The 17,546-nt window shown below is 37.7% G+C and overlaps 1 protein-coding gene across 4 annotated transcripts in view; it reads right to left on the bottom strand.

Moving 5' to 3' along the window:
- GLCCI1 (glucocorticoid induced 1) overlaps positions 1 to 17,546 on the bottom strand; it is a 53,938-nt gene that overhangs the window by 15,726 nt on the left and 20,666 nt on the right. For 2 of the 4 annotated variants that reach the window (XM_058421238.1, XM_040069361.2), the window contains exons 3-5: positions 10,652 to 10,738; positions 2,508 to 2,621; positions 401 to 553 (exon numbers count right to left, since the gene is read on the bottom strand). In XM_058421238.1, the coding sequence (XP_058277221.1) occupies positions 401 to 553; positions 2,508 to 2,621; positions 10,652 to 10,738 (354 nt within the window). Of the gene's footprint in view, positions 1 to 400; positions 554 to 2,507; positions 2,625 to 10,651; positions 10,739 to 17,546 lie in introns of all 4 variants that reach the window. The other 2 variants (XM_058421236.1, XM_040069352.2) reach the window with 1 other exon arrangement.

Here is a 17,546-nt window from a genome sequence, read left to right on the forward strand (position 1 = left end):
AAAGGAGAGCATAGCACTGGAAACTTACATCTTGCTCAAGAAAAAGAGTGCAAAATGAGGCAAATACAACAATCCCCTGATCTCTAATTACATATTACTGCAGCCTGAAGTGTCTGAATGTTTTAACACTTGTATTTCTCACAAGAACTTTCAAGCTCTCTACAGAAAGGGCATTCTAAACAAAGTAGGTTTGTCTGGAAGCCCTTTAAAAATAAAAAGAAAGAACCAAAAAAACCCCCCACCATGCTAAAACATGAAAACAAAGTTTTCAAACAAACAGTTCTTTGAAGAAAATTATTTGTAATTTCAGCCACAAGGAAGGTTCCTCAAGAGAAAGGTTTTCCCTGTGTTTATAGATCACAAAGAGATAACAACCATAAACATGTTACTATATGCTCACCTTGGATGCTTCTTCTTTTCCACTGTTCTCCTTAATGAATACTTTTTCCAGTTCAGGGCTTATTCCTTCTACATTACACGGCACTCGTGAAGCAGTTGATTTTGGCACTGAAATGTTTGACAGCGGCATAGGGACAGATCTGGAAATACAAGCCTAGAAGGTAGACACCAAAATGATTTAAAGATGGAAAACAGAATAAAGGTTGAAGTCTGAGACCAAAACTAAAAACTTTATTAAGTAAGAAGCTGTGTATTGATTTTGCCATCTAGAAGATCATCTTTACTTGGTGAATTTAAATAAAAACAAAAGCCTGCATAAATCAAAAGCCAATAAAATCTTCTCTACTTAACTCAAAGAAGAGTTGTATAATAAAAGCATTCTATGACTTCACTTGGTAGTTAAGTAGACAGGTGAACGTACTTTCTGAAGGCACAGACTACAGTTCACTCCGCAGGGGGATAGGGAGTGCATGGCGCCCTGATGCTTATGTTTCAACTGGGATCCAAAAGGCATTTCATAACATTCCTAAAGCTTAATGACTCAACTGAAGTATTCACTTAATGCACTTTTACTCTCTTTTGGTTGGCTTTAGAAAATGAAAAATAAAACATTCATTCTGAATCTTTAATTTCATTAGCTTATAGCTTTTCAGAACTTTATGTCAAAGGTCTTAAGAGAAATCATCTTGAGTTTAAGAAACAAGCATGTAAGTAAGTACAAATATGACTTTCAGAAAAGTCTATGGAGTGGAGCTCTGTTACCAACAGGAAACGTTCACAAGAGTGCACACACGTCTTGCATGGTCAACCTTAAAAGCTTCACCTTGGCAGCAGCTACACTAACAGCCATGAACAGTGCCCACATGTCAATCAATGTGTTTTCCTCCTGCTCACAGAATCACAGGATGCTTAGGACAAAACGTTAACTTTTTTTTTGAATTCTTGTCAACTGAATCTTACACAATGTGCAGCTCTCAAGGTGCAAGTCATTTGCCTGCAAACATTCTCTGACTGCCAAAACACACTGCCTGCAGAATGGCTTTATCGGAGAACACCTTCCTGAGTAACCAAAATACCATCTGAGCAATGACAAAGGAAACTCCAAGTGCTAAAGAATGTTTCTTCACCGCATATGTCCTAGGTGGGTTTCAGTCAAAGATTGTCTGCTGAGTGACTATAATGGCACAGTACTTTCAACAGCTTACTCTGAGATGTAAAGCAAAACCCCTTTCTATGCAAAATGTAGTAGGATACTTTGTTACAAAGCCTAACAGGTTCAGGAAGAGCATCAAATTCCTATTGTCATCTTGGATTAGGTTTTGACCATGAGATTTTATCCCCACAGAAGGAATCAGCCATCACAGCACAACCAGCTGTTGTAATTAGCTGCTATAGAACACCAGGTAGCTAAAAAGGTACTCAGGAAATACCAGGATACAACCAACACTTCAGTTGTTCAAAGAATGGCCTGCTAGTAACAAGAAGTCCAAGTTAAGGATCTACTACTATAGGTGAAATTTAATCAGGACTCAAATATCTGCACTCCCAAACAAGCCATGGTTAAAGGCTTTCTACAAGTGCCTCAAAATCTCTTAAGAGATTGGCTGAACCTCACCTGAGCTTTAGAACTGTAACTGGGTTTAAATTTTGCTGACAGGTTGTAGTGACTGCTTTGGGTATCCTCCACGTCATCCTGCTTTGGTACTTCCTTTTACTTTACTTTCTATTTTTATTTTTTTAACTAGCCCAGATGGAAATAGGATGCAAAACCGATAAGCAAATACCTTCCAGAGGAGCTTTGAAAGTTTACCACAAAAAAATTAGTCTTGGAAGCAAGTTCACATCCCTGGAAGCACAGCCTTATCTGGCCAGGCCCACAACTTTTACAGCATCGTAATATATTTCAGTTGCTACCCTGGTGCAACCCCTCTTTTATTATACAACGACCATCAGATAAGCTCCAGTGAAGGTACAGGAGTCTCAGACTGTTAAGCATTTCAGTGTACCACACAAGAGAACAAACACAAGACAGATGGGAATGCTCAGCAGGTTATTCAGCTGACCCTGATAAGGTGGGAGGCTGTTAATATAAGGAACTACCCACTTACCTGAGTCTGACTGATTGCTATATGGTTGCCATGGAGAGGTGACTGACGTTCCTTCTCTTTGCTGTGACGACTGCTCTGCTTACTGCGCTGAAGCTGCTGCCTCAGTTTGGCAATCTGCTGGAGAGATGTTCAGGTGAAGTGCAAATGAGTTATCAGAACTGCTCAAATCTGCACATATAAAGTGAATCATGGACGTTTTAATCCTCTTTGGAGGATTTTACAGGCATATGGGATTGCTTTTCCTTGAGGTATGAGCATTAAAGCTTCTTTCTGCTTATCAGATACTTACTCCAAAGTATCTGCCCCATTCGTCAACCTGAATATGACAACAGGCTTGGTTTATTTACTGAATTTACTCATTTATACACAAGCACTCTAGTATCTGATGCAAATAAAAGTAGTCAGAATGACAATTTGTAGCCTCTTCTAACGTATAACTGGTTTAAACTGAGGACTTTGAAGCCTACAGTTTAATTTGTTTGACCTTAAATCAAAACAAAACTTCTTCATAAAGGTAAAGAACTTTCACAAACAACTGGCACTCAAAATGCACTGTTCATCTCAGAGTACTTATTTAATATATTTAACAGCACTTCCCTGCAGGCAAAATTACCACAGATTCCTTCAGGCAGATGGAATTATCTTTCCTGCTGTCTGCTGCAAAGATGTCTAATCAAAAGTTACGTATTTTTAATGTCAAATGCCACTAAAGCCATTTTCCATTTGACCTGCTTCTTAACAAGAAACCAAAGAATTTCTTTTTGGGATTCCTCTACTTATTTATTCCTCCTGGGAAACTTCTACATGAAAGAGAGTACTTACCTCTATAAACATAGTGTCAGAAATTTAGACTCTGTGCAAATTCACACAACAGGTACAGACACTTCCTTAAAACTTGATAATTTGTTCCCTTAGGCTCAAATCCCATTGTTGCTCATGCTCAGCACACTGGAATATAAGGCCATGCATGGCCCCATTTCCTTTTTAACTCAGCTAGAGATAAAATTTCTAAAAACCTGAAGGGCAAGTAAGGAGAATGAACGTACACGGAATTCATACATCAGCTGGAAACTAACCTCTCATTCTGAGTGAAGACTTACAAGTACATGCACTCTGTGGTTATTTCCAAGTAGTTAAATATATCACTGGTACTCTGCAAAGCAACTCTGTGGCAGAGAATCACTTCACATCACTCTTCACAGTGTCAGAGATGACAGTGCTTGGTGAAGGGGTTTGGATGGAGCTCTGCTGCAGGCTGTGAACTCTTCTTTGTGCTGTTTCTGGTAGCACTCACAGAAGAATAATCTATCTTTAAGACTTAATACCAAGTTTCGCCACAGCTCATTACCCATATTTAGAGAACTGCTACTCAGAAATGGCTGAATACTTTGATCTTTAAGCAACAGAGAAACAGTTCAAGACTTCCAAAAGGGTCTGTGTGTTGAATACATGCAGAAGAACAGAGTCCTAATACAACTGCATTACTTAACCAGATGAGCTACGTTTAGAGAAATGGGATGCTAAACTCTTGCTCAAAGGTGCAACTCAAGCACCATGTTGCAAGAAACTTTGGAGTCTGAAGAGGTATTTCATCTCTAAAAAGACAAAATCTATTTGTCTAGAAATTTCCCCTTTTCCTTGTAGGAGTAACAGCAATTAGGAAATCTAGTTCCATAGATTAAAAAAACCACACAGGTAAATATACACACATCATAATTATTTGTGTGTCTTACACTGGAATGCTGAAGAATGGGGAGAACTGGGAAATAATCTTCATCTTCCCCTTTAAAAACAGAGGAGAAAAATGATGCCCAGATCAGAAGACAGCTGTGGACAGAGACAGCTGCTATGAGAATAATCAGAAAGCAAGGAGACTGCTGTATATAAATCTTTCATTTCTACTGCTTCTCCTTGATTCTGCACACTTCCTCCTAAGTCAAAAAGTTAAATACACTGTTTTGTTTAATTTAAATGAAATACGGTTTCTGAGCTTTCCTCAGGAGCACACTATGAAAAGAAAATATCTACACAATACCACCTCAGAGATCTGGCTGACTGATTTCTGTCACAAATAAGCTTGCAAATCTTTCAGGACATAGCCCCTCACTGTAAAATTTGGATAGCGAAAGCTCTAAATGGGAGAGTGTTGATAGGCTGGTATGCCTCCAGGTTAGCCAAAAACCTTGAAGCTCTGATATTGTGAAAGGAATCAATGGATCCCTGGAACTTAAGGGTCTCTCAGCCACCTCAAGAGTATGTGTATTTTGGCAGTCATTAGGCTCTTGACACTAACAAAGAAAGAGTGCTTGGGTCACTGAGGAGAAACAGAAGATGGAGTATTGTTGATTTGATTATATCTGGAGCCGATACGATCTCTTTAAGCCAAATAAGCAGTGCAGTGAAGGAACGGATGTGCCTTCTTAGATCAAATGTCCTTAGCCCTGAATTTGCAGGATCCTAGCTGTCTATGATGTGGTAGTTACTTTTGGACAAAAAAACAAGAAAGTAACAATGTGCATATAAAAAGGAATCTGCCATTTCCTATTTATCCTGCAGACCTGGGAAGCAGAGGCTTGTTGGCACAGACAACCAGCAAGCTGGCAGTGTCAATGACTACACGAAATCCGCTGAACTGAACGGTGCTCCATCTCTTCACCAAGAGGAATCCACAGTGATCCTACCACCTGCTAATCCTGAAATTGCAATAGCTTTTTTCTTCTGCAAGATTATCTTTTAATTACAAATTATTCTCTATCTCTAGCTGAAATAAAGCCACGACTAATAACAGGAACAGACAGCTGCGCTAGCTTCCTCAAAGTTTATGCACACCTTCTTCTCAGCAGCAAAGAAGCGCCAACAGAGCTCAAAACATAAGCAAAAATGATCTACAGACAAGCACGAGCTAGACTAATTCTTGCAAAACAAATATAATTCACGGAGTAAGGAAAGAGACTGAAACATATGCCTTTATGGCACCTGTTTTACCAAATGTCTCAAGGAAGCAGCAGGTCCTGTCTCTTGGGCACTCAATTGATGCAGCAAATATGAGCTAGGGAGACTGCTGTGCAAAGAAAATTGTGCCAAGTGAGTTGTATCAGCAAAACAGGCATTTGAAGATCCAGCATTAGACCAAATCTGTGCAAAGAAAATAGTGCCAAGCATGTGGCAGGAAAGGAACCCTGTGCTACACTGGGGAAACCAAAAGGCAGTAACAAAACACTCCCATTTTCACCAGGCAGCTAAGAACAGAAAGGGTTTGGGAAACCACTTCCTTCACACGCCCAAGTACTGAGCATGAATGTGACCGGGGTATACACAGTCATATTAAGCAACATATGTAAATCATCACAAAAAAATCTAATCTGTATCCTAAAGCACCCACTTGTTGAAGACATTTAAGCCTCAGCCTTGCACATATATGCACTTAGACCCAAAACACGGGAATTATTTTAGTATACCAATTCACATGCTCTCCCTGCCTACCTAACTTGAAGATGGGCAGAACATTCTCATTAGAAAATCAGCTATTTTCTAAGAGGATACGGCTGAATGTAAAACATACCTAAAAACAAAACAAACAAACAAACAAAAAAAAAAAAAAAAATCAAGGAATTCATCAAGGAGTAAACTCAATTTGCACACTACTTCCAATGTTCAAATGCCATTTGTTATTTAACACTGTTTTGTCACATTTCAATGTGTAAACATATATGGTAGTAAATTTCAAAGGATACATTTAAATTTGCATTTGGCAAGCCCTCTCAAGTGACTGCATGGAGGAGGAAAACAGCACAGATCTGTGCCTATTCAAAAAAAAAATTAAGAAAATTCTAGCCTTTGCTCTTCCAGTGACTGTTCCCTGCAATGTTGCTGATGCAGTGGAAAGAGTCTTTTCCTCACCTACTTTAAAGTAATTTATAGAAAATCCCCACCAACAAAAAAACACTGAGAAAACAGAAAGAGCAGCGCATCAGAAACCTACACAAAGTCATTCAGGGTACTAAGTTTCAGTTTGGTCTTCCTGGTTTACTGTCAGCCAAAGGCAAGATGACTATCCAGAATTATTAAACAACCAAGTCAAGAAAACCCCCTATAGATATATATTATTAATATATAATTAATAATTATATAATATATAATTAATATATAATTAATAGATATTATTGCTTGCTAAGTATTTCTATAACTCAAAGCTGTACAATGAATAATATTAATTTTGTCTACGCCACTTGTGCTATACGTGCAGTCTAATATAACTAATGGCACAAAACAGAGAAATAACCAAATTAGGTCAGTTCTTTACAACACTGGGGTGATCCGAATATCCAGGTAATTTTTCCCTTTTGAAGGGACCTAGATGCAGACTAATATGAAGGAACCTGACACATCCCACCGTACCTCTCCAAATGCTAATATTTACCACTCAATAGGCTGTATTTCTACAGCTCAGCCCACACAACATAGCAACTTCCTACTGCAGATCAAGCAACAAACTCCTTACTAATGAGTGAACTCCATCTCATTCAAAAAATGTTTGTTAATAAATGAGTTAACCAGTAGGTCAAAGAGCAAAACAAGCATTAGAAATTCATCTTAAACCTTTGAATACCATCTTTCAATTGGTATATGAAAGCACATTAGGCATGCAACCTCTCATATTCAATTCTCTTTTATTCTTAAGTCCTTTTCAAGTACTCTGTTAGAGCAAAAGGGATCTTCCAATGGGGGGCTGCTGCTGTCTGCGTAACAGATACAGCACAGAGAGCTGTTTAAGGGAAGTGAAAAATCAGCTGTGTGAAATATCTTTTAAAACTATACAAAGTAAAAACTACTTGTTTTAAACGGAAGGTTTTTCCCAGTTCTGGGTAATTCCAGTTCAGGGTAGGCTATTACTAAAATTGTCCATGAACATCATCAACAGAATTTCAAACTAATTATTCAGGCTGAAAAGGAAAAAAATAGCAGTCTCCAGTATAAAGACTGGTGGCAATCTTCATCTCCCAGTCAAGACATGTATCTATTGAAATAATGTTAAAGCAGTGTGGCATCATCTTAGACAAGTTACATTTAAGACTTCTTAAAGTCAAATAGTAGAGCCCTTCAGAATAAACAAATTCTTAGACTTCATTAGGAAATTATTAAAGTTTATATTGAGAGCTAAGGACTTCTAAATTTCTAATTGACTCATTACAAGAAAGCAAATGTATCTACTTTAGTGCTAGACAGATTTAATCCTGACACACACCTATTTCAATTAAGGACAAATTAAGTTTCACTAAGCAAAGTGAAATACTTTTTATAAGCGGTAATTCTGAATTCATTTGCTTGCTTGGGATGTTAAACCTATACACTCACTTTAAGTTTTTACAATGTAGATGTTTAAAAAAGAGCTACCAGTTGTATTCAATAAATTTATTTCATTTTAATAGTACTCAAATTAATAAAGAAAAAAAATTTTTCAAACTTAAACACACAATCTTATTTTATCAAAACCATTAACTATCACACAAGTGTTTAGCTAGTTTACAGTACCAAGATATTTAAAAAATGCTAGAAATCATTCCATTAATTTCTGAAGCAAGAAAACATGAATCCAAATTGATAAAACAAGACAAGGAAACCACAAACAGCTATCTGCTTGTTTACTGTCAAATGCTATGGGAAACAATTCAAAATTCTGAGCAGAACAATGGTACCCTACACTAGAAATAACCAAGGCAGTTGCCCAGGAGGTGATATTTTTATTTCCATTACTTAAGCTCTTGCCTTCAGCTGCCCATAGCTTTGTCAAATGTCTACCATGCAATATTCTGCTCTTCTATCTCCTTTCTATCAGAGACTTCAGTAAAAGTGTTAGGGTTGTTTAAGAATGTGATTTAAAATGAAAGGGGGGTGGAAGAGGTTTTACTATTTTATGTCACAAAGCACATTACTTTAAGCTTTTTACCTGCATAGTTCTGTTTCCCACTGTTTTGGATTAAAAAGACAAACATTTGCCTGAGGGTCCTTTAAGGCTGCAAATGTGCTCTAGCCCCTTGGAAGAATCTTTACATTTGGTGAAGCTTTGGCAAAAATTTCAGTTTGCACATGTTCAAGAAAGATATCTGGAACTGGCAGCTACATTTGTTAACAATTCTGTCTCTCCTGGACTTTACAATTTGAAACAACCACTCAAGGGAATTTCTCCTTCCAGGAACTCATATTACAGTGGCACAAAGAAACTGAGTGCACAGATATTGTTGGTATTGAACAAACACTTAACACCCACCACACAGGCTGACACGTGAGGGAAAGGAAAAAGAAGGGGATAAAATAGAAGCCAAACGATGGAGAGCCGTAACTGACAAGGAGATGGAAGTTAGAGTAAGAGCTCAAATAGGGTAGAATAATAGTGCCTGGATGATGCATGCAGAATGACATGGGTTATGAACCCAAAACTAGAAAAGGTAAGAAAACTGGCCTCAGTAGCTGGAGAAAGGAAAACAGAGAAAGGGGAAGAACGGTATGCTGAAGAAGACAAGGGTAGATTTTTGGGGTGAACAACCATTGCAAAGTTTGGATAGGAACAACTCTCTTCCACAGAACCTATTCTGTCCACTAAGGCATTCTATCAAAAAAAGGAACTGTGAAACACATTGGCCACACATTTCTTATCTTTCTCTTGTGGTCAGTACACCACAAGGGTGGCAACCCAGCACAATGGCTCACTGTTATCAAATGGGAGAGACTTGCTTACGTGCTCAAGGGCTCACTATCACTGACAGCCACAGGCCTGTGGTGAAGAAGAGCTGCTTGTTGTAGAAGTTGATAGGAAATTGCCAGAGTATGAAGGATAGTCTCAGTAAAAGCAAGGAAACACTATCCTAGAAAAACAGATGCTACTCCTGTCTGTACTATAATATTTTTGTGCTGGTAGGTAAAGTTTAAGCCAAAACTTCTCAGACACAGAACTCCTTTTGCACTAATTTCTGGTCACTTGATCTGTTATTCCAAATGCTTCCTCACAGCTGCAGATGAAGTCATTCAGGCAACTGAAGGCCCATATACCAATACCTCAAGGTTCCATAAGATGTACTTGGTGAGATGGGAACAGTAAACCCTCTTTTGATCAACATCCCTTTTGACCCATCTTTAAAAATGAGGCTATTGCCACCAATGGATTGCAAGATTATTCCGTATTTGTCAAATGTGATTTTAAAATTTGAGTAATTAAACTTTCATCACTCCTGACAATTATTCTATCAATGGCTGCCCAGAAGAAGAATATATACTGTCTTTTAACTTGTTCTCCTTAGCTAATCTATGCATTCCTTCTCATTTTTGAATGCCCTATTCAACAGGGAGTCAGGAAAGAGCATGCTAAAAGCGCAGAGTATGAGGAAAATGGGAGTTCCAACTCATGGGAACATGCTGCAAGATTCATTTTTTGAAAAGAAAAGCACAGTTCTTGAAGAGAGGATACACTCTTTGTGACAGGGGCATGAGGCTGAATACAGCCCCTTATTAGGTTCTGGACAGATTTAGTTACTCAAACTCTGGACAAAACGATGGTTTCCTGGGACAAAAACTGAGATAGTGTAATTTCAGCTGAGCTGGAGACCATTTCACCGTATCTACTTTCTCATAATGCAAATCCACTTTTTGTAGGTTCTTCCTAGTTGGAATTGTAGTCTGAAGCAAAATATTTATGACTAAAGAACATTTCAACTACTCACACCATTACTATATCAACTTTTTTTGTCGAATGGTGTCCCCTCTCCATCTCCAAACTAAATTTGAACAAAATTTCTAAGCAAGAATATGTGAACATACCACCTGGCACTTTGCCTCTTCCAGGAGAGCAGCATTAAAGGTCAGAAAGCTAACTAGGTAACACCAAACAGAAAGTAAGCAACAAGAAGCTGGTTCCTCAATGCTCATTCTGGCCACTCTTTCACAATCAATACTTCATAGTATGCAGGGAGGAAGTCCAAAAGCATAAAATAACAACCACTCTTCAAACAACTCTTAGACTGGGGATAAAACCTGTTTCAAAAGCAAAAGAGGAGAGGGAAAGGGTGCAGCTTCCTGGACTCCAGATAGGGTTTAAAAAATGTCTTGGGCTTATCAAACCTTGAAAGGCTCAACTGTGCAAAACTTCTCACCTCTTTCAGCTGATCAGCACTTCCCCACGATGCCGAGCGCTGATGTGATCTCTTTTCTGCTCCCTCTTCAGCCCAACAGCTGGGTGTCTAGAAGGGGAAAAAAAGAAAATACATTATACTGAATTATCCAGGTAAGAAAAACTTTTGGCACAAATTACTGCTTTGGTCTTTAGGCAGTGTCAGAGTTTTGTAAATAAATTTCAGCATCTGATATGCAGCCCTAATAATCTCATTAAATAAATAGCAATATAGAAAACAAAGCTTTGTAAACCTGCACTTACAAAGGACAAGAACAATGCCCACTATTGAAGAAGGAATCAGAGGCCTGAAAAAAACCCTTTCCTGGCTGCTCCCACATGTGCTTTGGCATCCATGTCTACTTATTTCACTTAGTGGACAATTTAGAAAGCTATACGATTTCAAAAACTGTAGAACAAAGTCAAAGCAGGATTCACTTCTTCCACTTGTCTTCCTCAACCACTGGACCACAGAACCAATCCCTTCTTGTTAACTTGGACTTGACAAGAGTTTGATACACCTTTTATTATTTTTGGCACCAACTAACAGGAGCAGCACAGTGAAAGGCAGGCCTTTTCCAGCCGTATCTGAAATCCATGAAGTCTGAGAACTGTCCTTAGATATAAGAACTAAAATTAAATCCCAAAGACAGAGAAGCATCAGAAAGCCCAAACTCTCAACTATTATGCTTATTTACCACAAGGCTGTTATGAAAATTGAGGTAATCTACCAGAATTCCTGAACAAGAGTCACAGGAACAATGGAAGTATCTAAAATTCAGGATGAGTTTGGGTATGAACTATATAAAACTCAATGCTACAGGGACACAAATATAAATCTGTTTACATTGGGGTTTTTCCCCCAAGAATTCATACTAGTGTTAGCTGAATCTTTCACAGTAAGTACACAAGAAATATAAGTGTACCACTGAAAACAACAAATTGGCCATGGGGTTTTTTTAAGGGAGAGGACCACTGCTGACACTTCTTCTAGGGGTAAAACCCCAGCCCACAGGACAAACAGGATCTGGGATCCACATGCCTGTGGGACTTGTTCTCATACACAGAAACCCTGCTCCTTCACAGCTTTCCTTACTCTTGCTTCCTGTCTAGGATCTAGAAGCTTTTGTAGTACCCACATGGATAACAGAGACTGTTTGGCTCAGGAAGGAGGCTGGGCACCATTCTGGAGAACTCCATCAAACCAACACCTACAGCTCCTTCCTGCCCTGCTGAGGGAGCTGGGAGCAGCCCCCAGGGCCAGGCCACTCCAGGCCAGCCACGGTACTATCAAGCTCAGAACTAACTTCAGAGCATGGGCTGCACCTTCATAACCACCACACTTGCTGTGGTATTATACAGCCTACAGCCCAGCACCTGACTCATCAATGCTAATATTTAATGTACAAAATCTCTGTGTGCACAGGCCTGTATAACCCTCTTGTATTTTCTGCCAGCCCTACACTTTCCACAGTTTTGGTGGGCCTTTTTCTCTGTTGTTTTTATGCCACCAGTAATACTTCAACCAAAGGCCCAGAAAGCTGAGTAGGTGACTAGGAAGTAAAATGGAAAAAAAAAATCAGTCTTTTAGTTTTTCCTGTGTGTTCCCAGAAAAGAAAAAATAAGTCATTAGGTGAAAAGTTTAGAGTCCTGAGTATTTATTACATGACTCATTATTACATTATTACTACATTATTACATTATTATTTTTTACATTTAATTATTTAATTTAATTATTACATTATTACATGTAATACCTCCCTCTGCTTGGGTCTGGGGAAGAAACCAGAAGATAACATGGTTATGAAAAAAAGAATAAAATCAAATGTGAAAAGTTAAAACAGCTACTTAAAACTATGTGAAAGACAAGGCAGTCCCTCAGCCAGGCAGCACTTAACTCTCCTGACCCAAAGCAGAGCCTCTGCCACAGGCATGTGATACCTGTGTGTGTGTGCATCTGCTTGCTCTGCATTTTAACAGAGCCACCCTCTAAAGAACTACCTGGTTTTGCAGATTGGGTCCTTACTATCTCCCTGAAATTTGTGTGGAAGACATTCTGTAGGGTCTAAATGTCAGTTTCTTTAAGAACACTGATGTGCCTTGCAGATTTCTACTGAACTAGTGAAAACTGGGAAATCTTCTACTTTTTCAAAAACCATAGTCTTTCACAATGTTACAATTTACTTTGCAGTTTAAATTGCTCTTACGGTATTTTACTATACACCAAGTACAGCTGGAAACACACCCTCACACAATAGCAATGCAAAGGGAATTCTGAGAAAATTTATCTTCTAAAGAGTGTCTTCTGAATACAGCAGTGCTCCATAATTTGCAGAACACCAAGATGAAGTAGAACCAGGCAGTTTGGGGGTTTAAATACTTAATTGAAATGCAGAAGGGTGTACCAAGGATCACTATAAGCTCATATCCTTTCAACCACAGCTTAATAAATTGAAAAGATACCAAGAATCTAAAAAGCTAGAGTGACTTTCTCAATAAAGAGAAGTACACTCTTATAAACAAAACAAATACGTAGAACACACAAGCCTAGCTGGATTTTTAAAAAACACAGAGATTGATCCAGATAGGAAGGATAAAATGCAAACTCAGATCAACCCCTAGAGACCTTCACCAACATCACCGACTGTTAGGAGAGAGAGGTGGGAATCCTTACAGTGCAGAGGATTTACTCAGAAATCAAAAATAAATATCAGAAAATACTTATTCACTTAACACTAAATTTTGTGCTTGTTCAAGAATGCTTTGATATTATCTTCCACTCAAATAGTATCTCCCTTGAGACAAGGACTACATGGATACTTTCAGCCCTCAGTAAACTAAGACACAACCCTGCAAAGTATACACACACAGTATACAGGGGGCAGACTATTTGTGATCCCCAGTTTTACCTGCAGTATTAGATCACCAACAATGTGTAATATTTCTAGCAAAGTACTGAAGTCAGACAGTGTAATATTTATGTGCTACTTAGAGGCAAATTCAAAAAAGAAAAACCTTTACAAAAATAATACAGCGTAAGGAATTACTAGAACATTACTGCAAGGTAGCCTTCTTCAAACCCTGGCAACTTCTGCTTGCAATCTGTTGTAATCCACATTATATGAACAATAATTTTGGGTTTGTAATGTCAAATCCTTGTATTCAAGCAAAAGCTTTTAAAAAACAAACAGAAGCACCCCAGACTTTTTGCATTCAAACAGAAATTCTGCTTTTCTAAGTTTAGCTTATGTATGAGCACCTCACATCTCACTTAAATGCTGTCATTTAGACCACAAATAAGATGGGGGTGTGTAGCACCCACAATCTGTCACATTTCATGGAAATTGTCTTCTCATCTTATTTACAGCTTCCACAAAACAGGCTTATCAATGGCTTCCACTTCTGAAGTATTAAACATACAAAAAAATATTAAAGCCAGAATGTAATTCAGAAATGTGTTACAAGAAAAATTTCTGAATCACAAACAAAACCAGAGTTGCTGCACTTCAAGTCGGAGAGTAAGAATACTTCTCACATCAAGAGACATCAGGCACTATCTCTGAAACCAGTAACATGTCAGAGCACCACAGAAGTGATGCACTGGACTTCATGAAGAGGGATTAGTCCTGCAAGGCCATATCAAGAAACTAAGATTTTAGGGGGAAATCCGTGAAAACGTTAGATAATGTATGCTGTACCTGCAAGACATGGATCCCTTGTTTTCAAGACGTTAAGGTTTGTGGTCCATTTAATGTGACACGTGGGACAGGACATGCTTAGAATGCCACATCTGTTTGCTCTCTTCAGCCTTCATGTAAATCACAACTACCACAGTTCTAACTCACCCAGCCTTGTGGAGATCAGCACTTTTTGCAACACATTTGGTAATTCTGCCTTGCTTTTCCATCCACGCCAGGGACATACACCTACATTCTTTCCACTTAGATCAGAATGACTGCATAGCATACCAACCTACCTAAACCTAAAATAAGACTGTATTACCTTAAATATCTCACATCTGTCACCAGCCCTTCACTCCAATTACTACATGCAGCCTGCATTCTGGAATACCTACATATGTCTACACTTTACAGGGGAAGCAATATGTTTGTGAAGAACTTCCACATTCAAAAGAAACCCAACAGCAGCACTAGAAGATAAAACTGGTGGGTTTTCAGGTTGTTGCTAAAGCACTCAAAGGCCATCTAGAAACTTTACAAAGAGAAACTGCCTAAGGAGTTAGAAGTCAATTTGATTATAGATGATGACCCTTAAACATCAGATAAATTCACAGCTCAGTAACATCTTATTCCTTGTCCTTTCTGCCAATATACATCATTAAAATATCCCATGAAATCAATTATAACTAATGCACCAATAAAAAAAGGCTTCATGGAATCGAGCCTCTTTGTTTATGACTGTTAATTTTAGGAAAAAAAAAAAAACTACCCAATAGAAAAAAAAAGCATCTAATGAGAGCTAGCTATGCTAAAGCCTTGGCCTACCCGTAAGAAAAACATATTTTAGCCTAGAAACTCTGCACTATTCTCTAGGTTAGAGAGAAGTAAAAATTCTGAAAGGCATTTTGCAAACTTTCTTCAGTTTCATTTGTTCCACACACAAAGAAAAACTGGATTCCAATATTGCTGGGTATGCCCAGGTCATTGATTGGATATCAATGGATAATAAAAATGCCACTAAGCCATTTATTAGCTTTTTTGTATTATTTAGATTGAGAAAGACCACATGACAAACTTTAACTGGCAATATTTTTGTTATGACGTCAACATCATGTTTCTTTTTAATCTCTCTTTTTTAATTTTATATATTTTAAATTATTTAGCTACTGCCAAATAATTGCATTTACCAACTCTGACAATTATCCAAATGCTTCTGAAGATTCCAAGGTTAGACAGTCATTTCAACACTGAATTGTTCTTTACACTATGGAGGGGGACATAACTAAATGATAAAGCATAAAGAAGTGGTGTGCAAAATTGTTCCATCAGTGCTCCCAAAAGAGACAGAAAAAGTGGGGAAATAAGTTATACTGTATTTTAAATGGTCTTAATGAAAAGTTCAGATTTTACAAAAGGAGAGGAAAGTAGGACAATGGAGGAACTCAGGAAAGGGATCACAAAATGTATCAACACAAGTAACTTCCCACAATAGGAAGTTTACCTGCATTTCTGAAATACTTAAAACATTACTAAACAAAACTGCATACCTCTGATTATCCAAAACATACTGCTCCTTAAAGATCAGCTAGCTGTATGCATATGCACACATACACACAAACATATGTAGAGAATTCTGAGAAACACTGAATTGTACAAATACCACAATGCAGTGTTACAGTGTATTTTTTCCAAAAGCAAACGACCACCTTACTTCTCTCCTGTATTTTCAGTCAAAACACTTGCAGCAAGTAAGAGGGACACAGAAATATGAACTGTATTTCCTATTCTCCAAGATATGACAGAAACTAAATAAAAATTCTGCTCCCTCCCTTCTATTATTATGAGGAAATGCTGTATTCGTGAGCGTTACAGAAGTTGAAAGAATTTAGGCAGAAATAAGGACTTGGAATAAAGCTCATTAAAGGTTCATCTGATCACTGTGAAGACCACAAACTGTCTCTTTTTTTAAATTCTAAGAATTCTAAGAAACTCAGAACAGCCATAATCACCACTTTAACAAAACTGCACAATATCTGGATTTTAGATTAACGTTTAATTAGGAACAAAATATACCCTTGAAAGAGAAATAATTATTCCACCTACAATGTAAGTTATACTGACAGCATTGCTCATGAATTTAGAAGTAAAACAAAAGATAATTTATTCTCCAATGAAACATGCTCATACAGAAAAAATGTTTTATTGATTTTCATTAACTTCTTTTTATTTAACTTAACTAGCTATGCATGCATCCTGTCAGTGACTTGGAACTCATCCTTAGTTCTTGAAATTAGATATACCTCAAACTACACACAGCTCAAGGAACAAAAACCCAGACACACACCAAAACATATGACAATGTCTTATGATCGTCTTCAAGCCTCCCTAGTGAGCATTTTATTTGGAAAAAAACCCCAAAAACCATCAAACAAAAAAAGCCCTCCAACTGGAAATCACTCTGCATATCAATATGCTCGTTCCATTTTACATATTCATAGCTGTAAGTAGTGACTCAACTTAAGCACTGATAAATGCTTGAGTCTGGCACAATTTGAACAAAAAGACAGCTAATATAATTCCTTGCTGGAAGATACCCACAAATACAAACCTTGAGATCTCCCTGCTCCTACCCCTTTGAAATAATATTCCATTTTGTAATGGCCACGGTATGCTTTTCCTCTCTTTTATACTTGATTATGCTGAAAAGGCAAAACTTCATTTTCAGTTTCTGAATGAGGCAAAGCAAGGCAGCCAAACATTCACATAACCTGAACACTTACTTGAGCTCACTAGGAAAGCAATTTTACTGCCAAATACTTGGAGCTCAAATATTTATAGAACAGTTTGTTTATCTTTTCTGTAACTAGTTAAAAGATTTGTTTGTAAATGTTTAAATATTCTAAATTTTCTATTCATAAGGGTATTTGTAAAGATTGATATGGATATACATTTTAAGGGAGTGGTAGAGAAATACAGTAACTACACAAAGCCTGCTACTGAAATTCTCCTGAATGGAAATTATGCTTTCAAAACAGAAAGACTTTAACATCATAGTATTGTGAAAGGAAGGTTTTTTGAAAATAAATCCAGAATTAAGGGCTTGTTAGGTAGATCTTTTGTGACGGTAACTATGACTGCTGGTTTTTGGCTAAAACTGTCTGTCTCATTTCAAAATAAGCACGACATGAAGACAGCCTT

Source organism: Hirundo rustica, chromosome 1 (assembly GCF_015227805.2).
Source record: "Hirundo rustica isolate bHirRus1 chromosome 1, bHirRus1.pri.v3, whole genome shotgun sequence".
Taxonomy (NCBI): Eukaryota; Metazoa; Chordata; class Aves; order Passeriformes; family Hirundinidae; genus Hirundo; species Hirundo rustica.